Source organism: Pseudophryne corroboree, chromosome 5, assembly GCF_028390025.1.
Source record: "Pseudophryne corroboree isolate aPseCor3 chromosome 5, aPseCor3.hap2, whole genome shotgun sequence".
In the NCBI taxonomy this organism is placed as follows: Eukaryota; Metazoa; Chordata; class Amphibia; order Anura; family Myobatrachidae; genus Pseudophryne; species Pseudophryne corroboree.
The window spans coordinates 425,202,063-425,218,148 of record NC_086448.1 but is presented as its reverse complement, the minus strand read 5'-3'; the positions used below and the strand labels follow the sequence as shown (position 1 = coordinate 425,218,148).

At 41.5% G+C, this 16,086-nt stretch overlaps 1 protein-coding gene across 1 annotated transcript in view; it reads right to left on the bottom strand.

Moving 5' to 3' along the window:
• The window catches only part of ADAMTS16 (ADAM metallopeptidase with thrombospondin type 1 motif 16), a 922,431-nt gene that overhangs the window by 859,738 nt on the left and 46,607 nt on the right, over positions 1 to 16,086 (bottom strand). Inside the window, exon 3 of the mRNA XM_063922811.1 lies at positions 2,602 to 2,915. Within this exon, the coding sequence (XP_063778881.1) occupies positions 2,602 to 2,915 (314 nt within the window). The remainder of the gene's footprint in view (positions 1 to 2,601; positions 2,916 to 16,086) is intronic.

The following is a 16,086-nucleotide window of genomic DNA, read 5'->3' as shown; positions in this document are numbered from 1 at the left end:
GAGTGAATTTACAAAATTCTCCTTCTATGGGTGTCGTGGACAACCAGAGAGGGTGAATCATCTATCTCACCAGTATACCGGAGGCGGTATGGTGCCCCTGTCGGGATCCCAGCATCCGTATTATGACCACCAGGATCCTGACGAACGGTATGCTATCCGCATACCATTAAAAGCGGGTAGGGTACAGGTTATCCCAGTAAAAGCATACACAGAACCTTGTAGTTTGTCCTCACTTTTAACAAAGAATTCAGATCATGTGTATTAATGCTATGTACCAAGTGCTCCCTTATTTAAACCTCCACCTTATTGGACCTAGAATTAATACCAGTGATGCTTCAGACAATGTTGACATTTCCACAATGCAAAGCAAAAGAATGCTTATCAGATAGTATATTTATACCGGTCCATTTGCATTACAATATTTCGACTATCAGCATCAAAATGTATTTACCGGGATTTAAAAGATGAACTGATTGTGCAATCCGAACATCCATGTGCATAAACCCTCACTACACCTTGACAAAGGGGTTGAACTCCCCGAAACGTTGGTGCGCTGCTTATGTGACTGACAACTAATACAGACTTTTTTTCATAAGACCCTGAGTGCAGCAGCAATTTGTTCAATATATATATATATATATATATATATATATATATATATATATATATATATATATATATATACACATACATACAAAACAATGAGCGGCACTCACGGCGTCTTGTTAAATGATGCAGTCAGAGACAGTCAGTCCTTAGCAACGTTTCAATGCTTTATGCATTTTTCTCAAGCTTACAAACATTAAAAAGTAACTCACCTATATACCATGATCACCACCTGTGCAAATCATCGTGGAACCGGAAGGTGGTCCCACCGCCCGTCTCCACGACGCTGACGCGATCCTAACCTCACGTCATCAATTGTGCGCCCATCACCATGACTACAACATAACGGAACATGAAATACTGCATGTAACAATCTATACGATCTCAAATACTGCCGTGGCCCGACATTCCCTTGCATCTTTGAAATACAGGATGATTGACCAGGTACTTTTTAATGTTTGTAAGCTTGAGAAAAATGCATAAAGCATTGAAACGTTGCTAAGGACTGACTGTCTCTGACTGCATCATTTAACAAGACGCCGTGAGTGCCGCTCATTGTTTTGTACATACTGCTGTTTATATGCGGACACCCGGTGCATGATTGCACAGCTGATGGGAGAGCCGGCACCATTTGTTTTTCTATATATATATATATATATTTTTTTTTATTTTTTATTTTTTTATTTTTTTTATTATGTTCCCACAAAAATTATTATTTCATGTTGCTTCATATCTATGTGGTTTGGACTTTTTTTTTTGTACTCAAACTATCAATCCGGAAAGACGAATCCAGTGAAAATCGTACTCCTATGCAGAGGTTTTCACTCAGCTCACCATCAGCCTAATACTGCTGGCAAAGGGTGCCATCAAGATACACAAGTACAGAATCAGCATGTTAACTGGAGCGCGCCCATCAAAGCCTTCTTGGGTCCCCCCCATTACCTGTTCTAGACAGTGCAATTTTTCTGTCGCTTATACAGTAAACTATAATCCCCAGATTGGCTAAACTGCAAAACTGGAGGAAAACTTTTGTATTTAAGGTGACAATTTACACAAATATAAAACCTCTTGATCTTGAAAAAAAATAAAAAAAAATTAAGCAAGATCTAAAGATCAACTTTTTTCAACAGCTGTCCAGCAGATACTTGGACCAACTAACGTTTACTTGGCTCCAAGGCCAAAGAATACCTGCCCTACCATTGTAATGGTAACGTACTGTAATAGAAGGGTGGTCTTCAGTTTGCCGGCTGTCGGGATCCCGGTGCACAGTATACCGGCACCGGAATCCCGACAGCCGGCATACCAACACTTTATCTCTCTTGGGGGTCCACGATACCCCTGGAGGGAGAATAAATAGCGTCGCAAGCGCAGCGAGCCCGCAAGGGGATCATTTGTGCTCGCCATGCCGGCGGTCGAGATTCCGGCACTGGTATGCTGGTCGCCGGGAGACTGGCCGCTGGCATACAATACTACACCCGTAATAGAAGCATTTCAAACTGGTGATTTTGGAAACGAGGCTCAAATGTATTAAGCCTTAAAAAGTGATACAGTGGAGACGGATGACCAGCCAATCAGCTTCCTGTCATTTAAAAAAAAATTAGGGGCAGATGTATTAAGCCTAGAGAAGTGATAAAGCAGTGATAAGTGCAAGGTGATAACACCAGCCCGTCAACCCCAAACTGTCAATTTACATATTGGAGCCGACTGGCTGGTGTATTACCACCTTGCACTTATCACCGCTTTATCACTTCTCTAGGCTTAATACATCTGCCCCATAATCTGTTACATCGCAGTTAGGAAGCTCATTGACTGGTACATTATCACTCTTTAAAGCTTAATACATTTGGGCCTATATTCTTAAGCAGTTTAAATTTACATTTAGAAGGGTAAGAAATTGTTTTGCTACCTCACTAATAACCATCCAGGAAAAATGTGCTGGCAACAAAATGTTTATAAGAAATCTATGAGCAGTAAAGCAGTTATTGTTTCACTTACCAGGCCATTACATGTTGAAAGTGCTACTGTGGAATTTTCATGGGATAGCAGTGTTCCTGTATAGAAGCAGAAGGCATGTGATGGGTACACTTCTGTATATTTAGTCCTTCCCTCTCCAAATGTTTGAATTTTAAATCCAGGTGCCAGTAGACTTGAAGAATTTAGCTGCAAATGCAAATCCTGCCCAAATCCATGAATCTTGAGATGTACAGGATCTGTCTTCGCTGATCTTTTTCTCCTATGACTGTGGCTTATATCATGTGTGATATAATCGCCGTCTTTGTCCACTTCATATGCCACAACAATGTCATATTCTGTCAAATAGAACATACAGAAACCATTGAAATATGAATCAGTCTCAGTCATTTTTGAATAACAAGAAAAAAAAGTGATTCGCTAGTTAAAGAGTGACCCTCCCACTCTATGGGTGTTGTGGACACCCACAAGTGGGAATAGCCCCTATTGCTCAGCATGCCGACTGACCAGCTATTGAGTGTTCGGGATCCCAGTGCCGATATGTGACCGATAACCGCATCACCAACCCCTTCATCCCATGAAACAGGACCAACTCACATCCTACCATGGGACAATCTTAAGAGTCCCTAATAAATATTGTCATTATGCCAGGGGCTCCATGTTATTCTAACTAATTCCTTTCAAAACATACCCTCCAACATTTTGCACATTTAAAAAATAAATAAATAAATATCGGTACAAATGGGCGTGGCCACAGGTAAAGGGCGTGATTACACCCTTTTTCCTATACTTTCTATGGAACTTGAGAGCCAAAAATTGGTACAGACCAAAAAATAAAAAAAAATAAAAAAAAAAAAAAAAAAAGTACTGTACCTGCCAAAAAGGAACAGTTGGAGAGTATGACAAAGTATCCAGAACCATGACCAATTTTCTCATTTTACTGAACAGATCTCATATTGATATGTTGTTGCCTTGTGACATTTTAATTTCAAAGCAGTTGAACTCAACCTTTTATTGTGACGTGTTGCAAAATAACTTCCAGTAGGTAAAAAAAAAAATCATGAGTATATTGTAGTTTTAATTGCCCGCTCTCCAATTTTTTTATACACATCTGTTGCCGTAGTAACAGTTTGTTTGTTTTTTGCAAATTTTATTGATATTTTCAGAAATACGAACATCAAATGGCAATATCAGAGATACAGCATCAGAAAGTTCCTAAAGCCATACACATTAATGAGACCCATAAAGTGAATGCAACATTTCCATGATCATATCGTAACCCTAAAAACATACCTAAAATTACAACTATATATATATATATACATTTATATACATTTTATTAATATATATATATATATATATATATATATATACACACATATATATATATATATATATATATATATATATATATATATATATATTTTTTTTTTTTGAAAGGAGTAGGGTGACTCCCAAGATAGAGAAGGAAAGGATAACACAATAGAAGAGAGTTATAGGGAAAGGGGAGGGGGTGGTTCTCTCCTCCCAACTCAGGGGATCCTGACGCAACAACGGAGGGCTGCTCGAAATTGGTAGAAAATGAGGTATCCCTTAAATGGAAGATTTATAATGGGTTGTCTCTTTGTATTCCAGCCAAGGGCTCCAAGTAGCAGTAAAGGATGTGTGTTTCTCATTTCTAGTGACGGAATGAGGTCCTCTATCGCCATATAATGATCTAGGCGGGCGTTCCATTCCTTCATGGTAGGAATCACTGTAGATTTCCAGTGTACTGGGATGACTGCCTTAGAGGCACTCAAGATATGGCGTAATAGCGATTTCTCGAGTTGATGCCTGGGTGCACGCGTAAGATTTAATAGCCAAAAACTAGGACAGGTGGGTATATCCTCACCAAGAATAATTTTAGCGGCCTCCACCACCTTGTGCCAATATGGTTGAAGAGGAGAACATACCCACCATATATGTAGGGGAGTGCCTACCGCTATCCCACATCTCCAACACGTGTTGGGTACTCAGGGATAAATTTTCGCTAGGAGATTCGGGCATCTATACCACCTTGTGAGTACTTTGTAGTTAGTCTCCAAAACCAAAACATTGGTAGTTAACGAGAAAGTATTGTTATAGATATCTTCCCAATCATCTGTGGTAACTAAACCCACGAGATCTAGTTAGTAACAACCGTTAGTCTCTATGGTTAAGTAATTACAAGCTTTGCCTATTCTTCCTGGCAGATGTGCACAGGGCAGGCTGATTAGTCAGATGACACCTGTGCACCCCAATTTTCAAATAAATAGATCTACAAATTCACATTTTGAAACCGGTTCTCTTGCACTGTGCATGATTCCTTGTACTTTAATAAGCCTTGCAACTTGGTCATCTCATGCATTGCATCATATTCCATAACTGCTTTTACCAACTTATTTCTAGTGTTCCTTCTAGGCTGTTTCAGCAGGGTGCTGCACCCTGCCCATTTTTGAAATGTCATAAAGCACCCTGCCCTTTTTCAGTGCACCCTGCAGGATCATAAATCTCCCCTTTGTATACAGAATGCAACAGTCAGAGTGCATGTTACAATGTTGTCATCTACTCCTTGTCCACCTCTGAAATTGGAAACAAATTTCTATCCTTAATGAAATGGATGGCAGAGGAGGGACTGTAAGTGGCATCACTGCTGTGGCTGCCGGCATAACACAGCGCTCTGATAAAGAGGGAAAGAACAGGGTAAGCAGTGTGCATGTACTGCTTACACTATGTCCCTAGTAGAACAGACTTTTAATTTGTACCTATACTGTGTATTTTAACCCTCTGCTTAACTTTTCTGTATTATAACGCATAAGGATTATAAATACTTCAGCACTGGAGGAGACATTTATTATCTACTTATGTATATGCTGTAGCAGTTCTTTCAAGAAAACTAGACATACAGTATTTTTCTAAGTACAGATGTTGGGTGTATAACATGGGTGTCCTATATGTATGTAGGGATAAATGATACATTAAGTGGAAAATATGTGTATAATAACTACTCTACAAACATATGCGCTATGCTGTGTGTGCAAAGCATCACCTCAAAAATGTGCCCTCCTCAATGATCAGCACCCTGCCCTAAAAAAGTCCTAGAGTGATCACTATATTTCCAGTTATTGAGTTTTTAGTCACCACTATGAAGTATTAAATTATTAACATTTACCTGTAAAGCACAACAGAATAGGCTGGTGCTATATAATTGGGAACAAAAAAAGTAATAAAACAAGACTGGGTAACAACAGACAGAGTAAAGAAGGTCCTGCTCAGAAGCTAACAAACTATAGTGAAAAGGCATTGATACACAAGAATACTGTAAGTAATATATATTGCAAACTGGTCCAGCAAGATTATTGGCGGGCTCTATGTTAGAGTCACAAAGAAATAAGTACATAGACCTGTGTTATGCAGAGCTCTTGACATGGCGGAATGGTTCAGTTTTACTAGACCCTTCAAAGTGATTACTGAGCTTTCATTTTGGGATGGTACAGTATATGTAGGTAGTTTGATATAGCTTAAGGACCATACACACTGAGCGATTTTGAGCTGAAAGCAGGTCACTTTTGGTGAGTTGAGCTGCTTTCAGCTCAAAGCCGCCCAATGTGTATACACAAGCAATGAGCGCTGATGCGCACTCCCGCTTCTTCCCTGGCGGCCGCCGTTCATCTACTGTCATTACCAGTAGATGAACATCGGGGTGAACGGCTTTGCATAGCATCCAGCTATGGAAAGCCGCTCACATCGCTGGGCAGCGGGGAAAAGTGCTTAGTGTGTATGCACTGAGCACTTTTCAGCCCAATGATGTCAGCCATCATCCCTGTGCATACATGCTGGGCAAAAACGCCCAGTGTGTATGCACCTTTACACAGTTAACAAGACTATGATCCCAAACACATGGTCAAACTAACATTTCAGTTACTGTCTAGCTCTTATCCCAAACCAATGCAGTCTGTGACACCAATTAAAAATCAAGGTGCACAAGCATCATCTGAACAACCTGTAACAAATCCACATTAAGAATGAGCAATATTACTTCCAAAATATGTGCAAAGCTGATATAGTTACCTCAAAGCACATATTAGCTGTTACTACAACAAAAGGTGGCTGCATAAAATAGCATAGGTCCTGTGCCGTAGGAAGAGAGACAATCTCAGCGATTGGACATGGAAGCCCAGACAATATCCTGGTTCCAGCATGTGGTGTGAACAGGTTTCAAGCTGCAGTGACACGGCTTGAAACCTGTGTTCAATGACCCGGGCTGGACCCAGGACTTTGGCCTGAAAGGAGTATTACCATCAGTTGTCTTATCCAGCGCATGCATCCACTGGAGAAGCATGAAGCGAGCTCTGTCCCATTGACCAGGTATCAAAGTTTGTTACGAAAAAAAATGATCTGCTGCACTGTACAGGGGTAGTGTGAGAGGTGAGTTACACAAAGTGCATAGAAAGAATGTATGGGCACTTAGCACCAAAGGATTGACTTATCATTCTGTCTCCTCGGCAGGGCTAATTTTAGTAACTATTGCAGTTGCTGCTTCTGGTTTCATATCGATAACAGGTAAAGCAGGAGCAGCATTACCTCCATCAAAAGTAGCAGCTTAGTTCAATGGACCCCCATATCACACTCAGTTTTTCCTTCAGCTACATCAGTGTTAAATTGTTTGGGGCAAGCTCAGAAAAGCAGGGCAGGAGCCTCAGGAAGATTGAGTGAAATTGTTGGCCCTACAGCAGATAATACAGTAAAGGTAAATCGGCCACTGAAGCCCACTGTGGCAGGTGCACACTGAGGTACAGTAGCGTCTAAGTCTCTTGCTGCTGCCCCCTACTGCTTATATATGCAAATGCCACAGCTAATTGTCAAGCCACTGAGATGTCCACTGGGTGCAGCGCTAATCCGCTGCTGTTGTACGCAAACACATAAAATGGTCGCACCAACGGATGGTGCACCTGCCCTATGGAGGCGCAGAATGCCTATCTGAACATGGTCGCCAGTGAAAGTGAAACTGCATCTTTAAGCTGCGACATACCACATCCACTATTCACTCCTGGTTACTACCTAGAAATTCCCATTGAAATTGCAAAGATCTGCGCACAATTCCTATCTGCATTTTTGTGCGATAACCATCATTCCACACTCACAGTGCTGCTTGGATGCATGTGCAGATTGAAAACATTTGCCGCTTGCGTCCGATGCCAGCATAGCATCCAACTCTGAATTAGGCCCTGTGAGCTCACTCACTGATTAGCATGAATGACTTTAACCCATGCTAGCTCTCGATAAAGTATATGTACTTAGACGGACTCTTTAGTACAATAAAAATGAACACACTGTTCAATGTGAATCAGATTTTGGAATGCAGTTTTAAGAGTATTATCACTAATTGATATGAATGCAGATCAAACTAGGGTTGGTCATAAACAAATTAGCAACCATCGATGGTCAGAGGCAGCCACCGAAGGAAAATCATCAATTAGTGAGACCAATTAATAAATACAAATGCGTTTTGTACATGTGCAAAACACAAACCATAGATGGCTCCCCATTAATTGTCTTTGTCCAATAGTTTAAATCCAATCAACTAACGATGGACAGACCCAATGATGGATGCCACTAGCTCAAACAACGGAGACTTAGGGGTCTATTTACCAAGCCTTGAACGGAGATAAAGTGGCTCCTAACTACCATGTCACAGGCTGGGTTTGAAAAATAACAGTTAGGAGTTAATTGGCTGGTATTTTATCTCCATCTAAGGCTTAGTAAATAGACCCCTTAGTTGCTATAATGTCAATGGTCCTACCCTTGTGCATCAATCATCCATTCTGCTCTGTGCATTTTTCTGTAAAAAATAAAAAAATAAAAACACGGTCACGGTTTGTGTAGTTAGAAAAGCTCCTCCTACCTAACATTGTATCCCACTTTGGTGGACTGACAGAATATGCTAACAATGGCATTTTGGATATCTACCGGTAAATCCTTTTCTCGTAGACCGTAGAGGATGCTGGGGTCCACATTAGTACCATGGGGTATAGACGGGTCCACCAGGAGCCATTGGCCCTTTAAGAGTTTGAGAGTGTGGGCTGGCTCCTCCCTCTATGACCCTCCTACCAGACTCAGTCTAGAAACTGTGCCCGAGGAGACGACATACTTCGAGAGAAGGATTATACACAGATAGTGGTGAGATTCATACCAGCTCACACATACAAGGCACATCAAGACACTTGCTTGAACTACTCAGCGACAGCTGAAACATTACTTACCAAGTAACAATGCAGTACTCAACTAAAACGAAGTTGTACTGAACCAAATAACATTTGCAGGACAACGAAGAGCTGGGCGGGAGCCCAGCATACTCTACGGACTACGAGAAAAGGATTTACCGGTAGGTAACCAAAATCCTATTTCCTCTTATGTCCTAGATGATGCTGGGGTCCACATTAGTACCATGGGGATGTACCAAAGCTCCCAGAACGGGAGGGAGAGCGCGGAGGCTCCTGCAGAACTGATTGACTGAACTTCAGATCAGAGGCCAAAGTATCAAACTTGTAAAACTTTGCAAACGTGTTCGACCCTGACCAAGTTGCAGCTCAGCAAAGTTGTAATGCCGAGACATCCCAGGAAGACTCCACCTTACGAGTAGAGAGGGCCTTAACAGATTTTGGACACGACAAACCTGCCATAGAATAAGCATGCTGGATAGTGAATCTAATCCAGCGAGATATTGTCTGCCTAGCAGCAGGACACCCAATCTTCTTGGGATCATACAGGAAAAACAGAGAGTCCGACTTTGTGACGAGAAATTCTCTTCACATATTTTCAGAGCCCTTACGACATCCAAGGACTTTGATGTAATAGAGGAGTCAGTAGCCACTGGCACCACAATAGGTTGGTTGATCTGAAATGCCGACACAACCTTCGGAAGAAACTGCTGGCGTGTCCGGAGCTCAGCTCTATCTTCGTGGAAGATCAAGTAAAGGGCTTTTACAGGATAAAGCCCCCAGCTCGGACACCCGCCTAGTAGAAGCTAAGGCCAACAAAGTGACCGCCTTCCATGTGAGAAATTAGACCTCCACCTCCTGTAGAGGCTCAAACCAATCCGACTGGAGGAACTGCAACACCACGTTAAGGTCCCAGGGTGCCGTAGGTGGTACAAAGGGAGGTTGGATATGCAGAACACCCTTCAAAAAGGTCTGAACCTCAGGGAGGGCAGCCAATTGTTTCTGAAAGAAAATGGATAGGGCCGAAATCTGGACCTTCACAGACCCCAATCGCAGGCCCATAGCCACTCCTGCTTGCAGGAAAAGGAAACGTCCCAGTTGAAACTCCACCGCAGGAAAGCTCTTGAACTCACGCCAAGAGACCTATTTCTTCCAAATATGATGGTAATGTTTAGACGTTACCCCTTTCCTAGCCTGTATGAGAGTAGGAATAACAGTCTTCGGAACGCCCTTCCGAGCCATAATCAGGCGCTCAACTTCCATGCCGTCAAACGTAGCCACGGTAAATCTTGATAGGCGAGCGGCCCTTGCTGTAGCAGGTCCTCCCGAAGAGGAAGAGGCCTCGGATCTTCTTGCAGTAGATTCAGAAGGTACGCGTACCAAGCCCTTCTTGGCCAGTCCAGGGCAATGAGGATCGCCTCAACCCTTGTTCTCCTTACGAGCTTTAGGATTCGTGGGTGTCTTGCTGTATAGAACTAGGGTGTGTGAGATTGCTCAATACATTCTGCGCTCACTGTTGCCCAGAAGGCTTACACTATGATGCAGCAAAACAAACAACACTTTTATATCTCAATAGTAAATAATTTATTAGTTCTTATAGTATTTTCGTCAGGTATTAATACATAATCATAAATATAGGTATAATATCAAGAAACTACATCAATATCTTACCGAATATTGTAGCGTCACTTGAGCACTCTGGATCGGGGAATCTCAAGACTATCGTCTCAAGGGAAAATTCGGTATTCACACGCAGCACGTCTGCTAGCGTCTCAGGTGGATTCCGAAATTCCCCTAACATTCCCCGTCCTTTATACAAAACTAAAAACACGATCTATCCATATATGGGTACATTCCGGGGGTTCTGAAACATCTTATCTAACGGAAAATGACAACATGAGTCCTTGTTTAAACTGAAAATAACAACATGAGTCATCGTCTATAACATGAGTCCTTGTCTATTCTAAGAATCCTTCTTCTAGAACATCTTGTTTCATGAGACAAACACCCTTGCTATTCTCTTGTCATTATGTGGCATAGTTACTGCGGCACAAAATGGAAGTCAGTCAGAAAACCCCACTCTCACCCTTTCATATCACAAACGGCCCTTGACTGATTCCAATTATAACGCATAACTTGCCATTACAACCTTTCGTCGTTTACAACATATGCGGTAAAATACCACACAGTTCCAAATAGATAAAATTATTATTATTATTATTATTATTATACACAGTATGAGAACAGGATGTATCAGAAAATTTAGCATATTGGATGCAGACGGAGAATATCCAGTAAACAAGTCCCACCAATGATGAAAAGTTGCATCCTGGACATCAGAACCAATTTTATGTAATTGATCAGCAATTATTGTTGTTGTCACTTGATGAGTTACAATAGATTGATTTAGATATTTGATATGATCTTCAATAACTTTGGACTGTTTCATAATTGTATGTAGTTTATCTAACTTCAAATCCCATTGGGGAATACTTAAATTTTGTGGACTCCAATATTTTGTAACATGTTCTTCACGGTCAGCATACAATATAAAATGTCTCATTTTCCCAGGTTAAGGAACTAACATTACTAATACATCCGGAAAATGGAACTACCATTCCAGGTATGGCTGGTGTATCAGTTACCAAACATACTTCCTGTGGGGCTACCTCCATCATCATTGTATATGACAAAGGTAAAACAAACCATTTACATAAATTTACTCCATTCTCTAATAAGCAAGGTTCATAAACTGCAGATTGTACTCTACATATCTTGCCTTGTAAAGTGGGTGTACAAATACTCAAATCATGAGTTCTATTATTCTCATCTATATATTCTCCTTTCATAGTGGGGAACCAGTACCATTCTCCACCAGATGGTCCTAACAACAAAGGCATTACAATATATTTACACATTTGAATAACTTTGGTTACATTATTAAGAGTACTCTGTCTTTTCCCACAGCTATAACCTCAGCCGGTTCAGGCGGCCCTTGAGGCTTCTGTACCCAGATTTTTGCTCCTACATTCACAGTGTTCGATGAACCAAAACCTTTGTTTCCTCGAACAGTAAGTTCGGTTGGAGCTTCTCCCAATTGGATAGGCTCTATCAAAATGGGTATTATTAACAATTGTGCCACTCGGTCCCCTTCACAGATTACGCAGGGGTCTGGGCTTAAATTCATCACAACTATTTTAATTTCTCCTTGATAGTCGGGGTCAATTACTCCTCCTATCACTATTATTCCGTTCTTTGCCATACTAGAACAGGTTGACAACTGTCCATAATGATTAGAAGGCATTTTGCAACCTATCCCAGTAGGTATAACCTTAATCCCATAAGGAACAATAACATCAGGGTTTATAGCATACATGTCCAACCCTGCCGACATGGGCGTAGCTCTGTACGGTTCTATCGCCTTTTCGTGAATTTTCCAATAAATAAGGCTTTCTACTTTATGTGCTGCCTTGATTGATAAATTGGGGGTCAGCATCCTCATCAGAGGAGTTGTGGATTCTGTCAATGGTCGGTTATTTATTATCTGTAAAGATTCTGAGATATTATCTCTCCATTGCCCAAACTTATCAGATCCATTAACCTTTTTCAAAGTGGATTTTAATAATCCATTCATTCTTTCTATTAACTCTGCCGCTTTCGGGTAATAAGGTATGTGGTACAACCACTCAATATTATGCTCAAGAGCATAATTTTTTACTTGTTGTCCTGTAAAATGGCTACCATTGTCTGTTTGAATCTGTAAGGGCATACCATAATATTGTACTATAATCTCAAGTGTCCTAATAGTGCTCCATTGTGTAGCAGTCTTACAGGGGAAAGCTACCATTAATCCTGAGTATGTATCTACTGCTGTACATGCAAATTTACACCCTCGACTTTCTGGCAGGGGTCCAATAAAGTCCATCTGCCAGATTTGTCCAGGTAACTTACCTCTTCCAATATGGCCCATTACAGTATGGGGCACTTCCCTCTTTTGGCAGTGTTGACACAAGGGACACCGTAAAATCACAGATTTCACAATGTCCAATGTGAGGGGAATACCCCTTTCTTGCGCCCACCTGTAAGTTGCCTTTTCTCCCAGATGTCCACTCTTTTGGTGTGCCAAAAGGGCTGTACCCTGCAACCATGATTCCAATTCCTTCGTCTCTCCTGCCACTGGCTTATGAGATGACTTAGCAATGGCGGCTTGTGCATCCGCTTGTGAATTAAACAAACGTTCAAGTGAGTCTAATGGTACATGTGCATCAACATGGAATACAGTTACTTTTGTTTGTTTAGTGATAACTTCAATGTCCTCCCAGACTTCCTTTCCCCATAACTCTTTCCCATGAATTTTCCAATCAGGTTTCTTCCAGCTCATCATCCATGTGGCTAATCCATTGGCTACTGACCATGAATCAGTATAAATATTACATTCACCTCCAATTTCCTGTCTAAGGGCCAAATATACTGCAAATAATTCAGCATATTGGCTACTCTTTCCTTCCCCTTCTATTTCTAATGTCTTAGACATGCGGGGATTAAACGCAACTGATCTCCACTTTCTTCTTCCCGCAACATAACGTGCAGATCCATCTGTAAACCATGTGTGACATTGAGATTTGTCGCTTAACTCAGAATAAGGTTTACCCCATTTTACTGGTGATTCTTCTAGCTGTTCTTGAGGAGAAGCTGTTCTCACTCCATCTACTGGAATATCTGCAATTTTTTCATGTAAGGAAGCCACACCTCCCTCTCCCTGTTTTGCCCTCTCTGAAATATACCATTTCCATTTTATAATACTCTGTTCTTGGGCATGCCCTATCCTATTTGACTTTGGATTGGACATTATCCATTGCATAATTGGTATGCGTTGTCTCATCAATACAGAGTGTCCTATTGTTAACTGTTCAGTATCCACTAATGCCCAATAGCAAGATAGTAACTGTTGCTCCAAAGGAGTGTACTTCTCTCCTGCATCGGGTCATTTTCTGTTCCAAAATCCTAGTGGCACTCTCTTGCCACTTTGCTTTTGCCACAGTGACCAAGTAGCATATTGCTCTTGTGCCGATACATGTAATTCTACCTCTACATCTTCCATGGGCCACAAATCTACTGCTTGTTGAATTGCTTGCTTGGCATCTTCAAATGCCTGTTGCTGTTCCTCCCCCCAAGTAAATGCATATTTCTTGCGTGTCTCCTTTTTCAAGGGGGAAAAGTAACTGTCCTAAATGAGGAATATGCTGCCTCCAAAAGCCAAACAGCCCAATATAAGATTGGGTTTCTTGTTTGTTTTTGGGGGTAGGGAAATCTAGGATCTTCTGCTTGCTTTAGGGAGGATTTCCCTATGTCCTTTATTCCACTGTATCCCCAAAAACTTCACCGCTTGTGCAGGTCCCTGCACCTTGGCGGGATTAATCTCCCACCCTTTATTTTTCATGTGTTCTATTAACAAGTCTAATTGTTCTTTGACCTGTTCTTCAGTATTTCCTTGAATCATTATATCATCGATATAATGTGATATCTGCATATTAGCTGGTAACTTTAATTCATCTAAATGTTCCCCTACTACTCTCTGGCAGATTGTGGGACTGTGTATCCATCCCTGCGGTAATCAGCAAAAAGTGTACTGCCTACCCATCCAAGAGAAGGCAAACTGGTCTTGTGCCCTCTCTTCTATAGGTATAGTAAAGAACGCATTGGCCAGATCTATTACGACATACCAGGTCCCTGGATGCACCTGTATTTGTTCTATAATAGTTATTGTGTCCGGTACCGCGGCTGTCAATGGGGGTGTATATTTATTCAGTTCTCTATAATCCACAATCATGCGCCAGGAGCCATCGCTCTTTTTCACTGGCCATATCGGATTATTCCAAGCAGTAGTGGTATATCGTACCACTCCTGTATCCATTAATTCTTTAATGGTTTCGCTCATTTCTTGATGGCCCCCCGGTATAATACACAAAGTGGAAAGCTGCTCAATCAGATTGTAATGTCACTCAGGTGCTAAAAGGGGAGGGGTAATTCTGTGTAGGAAAAAAAACTGTGTTCCCTAATGCACACCGAGTGAATAATATTTCTACATAATAATAGTCAGATAATACGGAGATCTTAGTTGCGTATATCTGCAGATATAGGGTTAAGCCCCCAGGCCGATCGACAAGGCTTCTCCGTCACTGGGGGTCCCTTGTCTGACTATTATGTAGAAATATTATTCACTCGGTGTGCATTAGGGAACACAGTTTTTTTCCTACACAGAATTACCCCTCCCCTTTTAGCACCTGAGTGATATTACAATCTGATTGAGCAGCTTTCCACTTTGTGTATTGTATATAGAGAGGCATAAATGGGTCAGCATTAGGAGGGATTGCCGACTCCAGAAGTGCCATAGGGGAAGCCAGGGGTATCCCCAGGTAAGCTGGCTCTCAGATGCTGTAGGTGCCATTACCATGTGGCCTTACACTGGGAATTTAACCCAGATATATTTGTAATTATTTATGGGGTGGGTGTGGGGTGCGGTGGCCCCCTTGTCGGTATGGCTGGGCTGCTTCAGGTCGGCACACCCTAACACTTTATTAACACTTATTATTTTTCCTATCACTTTGTATACATTATTTTAATCACACCACTTACATAGCACTTCTGTGCTTATTATTAACCCTTATTAATTCTCACCTGTGTGCTGACCTGGGGTGGCCGACCTGTGCCGACATCGTGGGGTCCTGCACCCCCGGCCCATACCTAGTATTAGGGACCCCCAGTGACGGAGAAGCCTTGTCGATCGGCCTGGGGGCTTAACCCTATATCTGCAGATATACGCAACTAAGATCTCCGTATTATCTGACTATTATTATGTAGAAATATTATTCACTCGGTGTGCATTAGGGAACACAGTTTTTTTGGCCCCCCGGTATACGATATTGTTTCATTGCAATTAATTTAGTTGCAGGTGGGACATGTACTGGGGGCATTTTTACTTTTCCCACCACAATAGGTCTGGCCTGAATACAATTACTTCTGACTCCAAAACTAAATTTTCCTGTATCTAAATAAAGGGTCAGTCCTTTTAAAACATCAATGCCTATAATATATTCTCTAATGGGTACTATTAGTACTCGCCATTTCTTAATAGGTAAATTTCCTATTTTTAGAGGTATTTCCACCTGTACCCCTTCAGTTACTCGACCCCCCAACCCTGCAATTTTAATTCGGGGTCCTTTAAATCTATTGGAATTTCCATATATTAGGGTAGCCTCCGCCCCTGTGT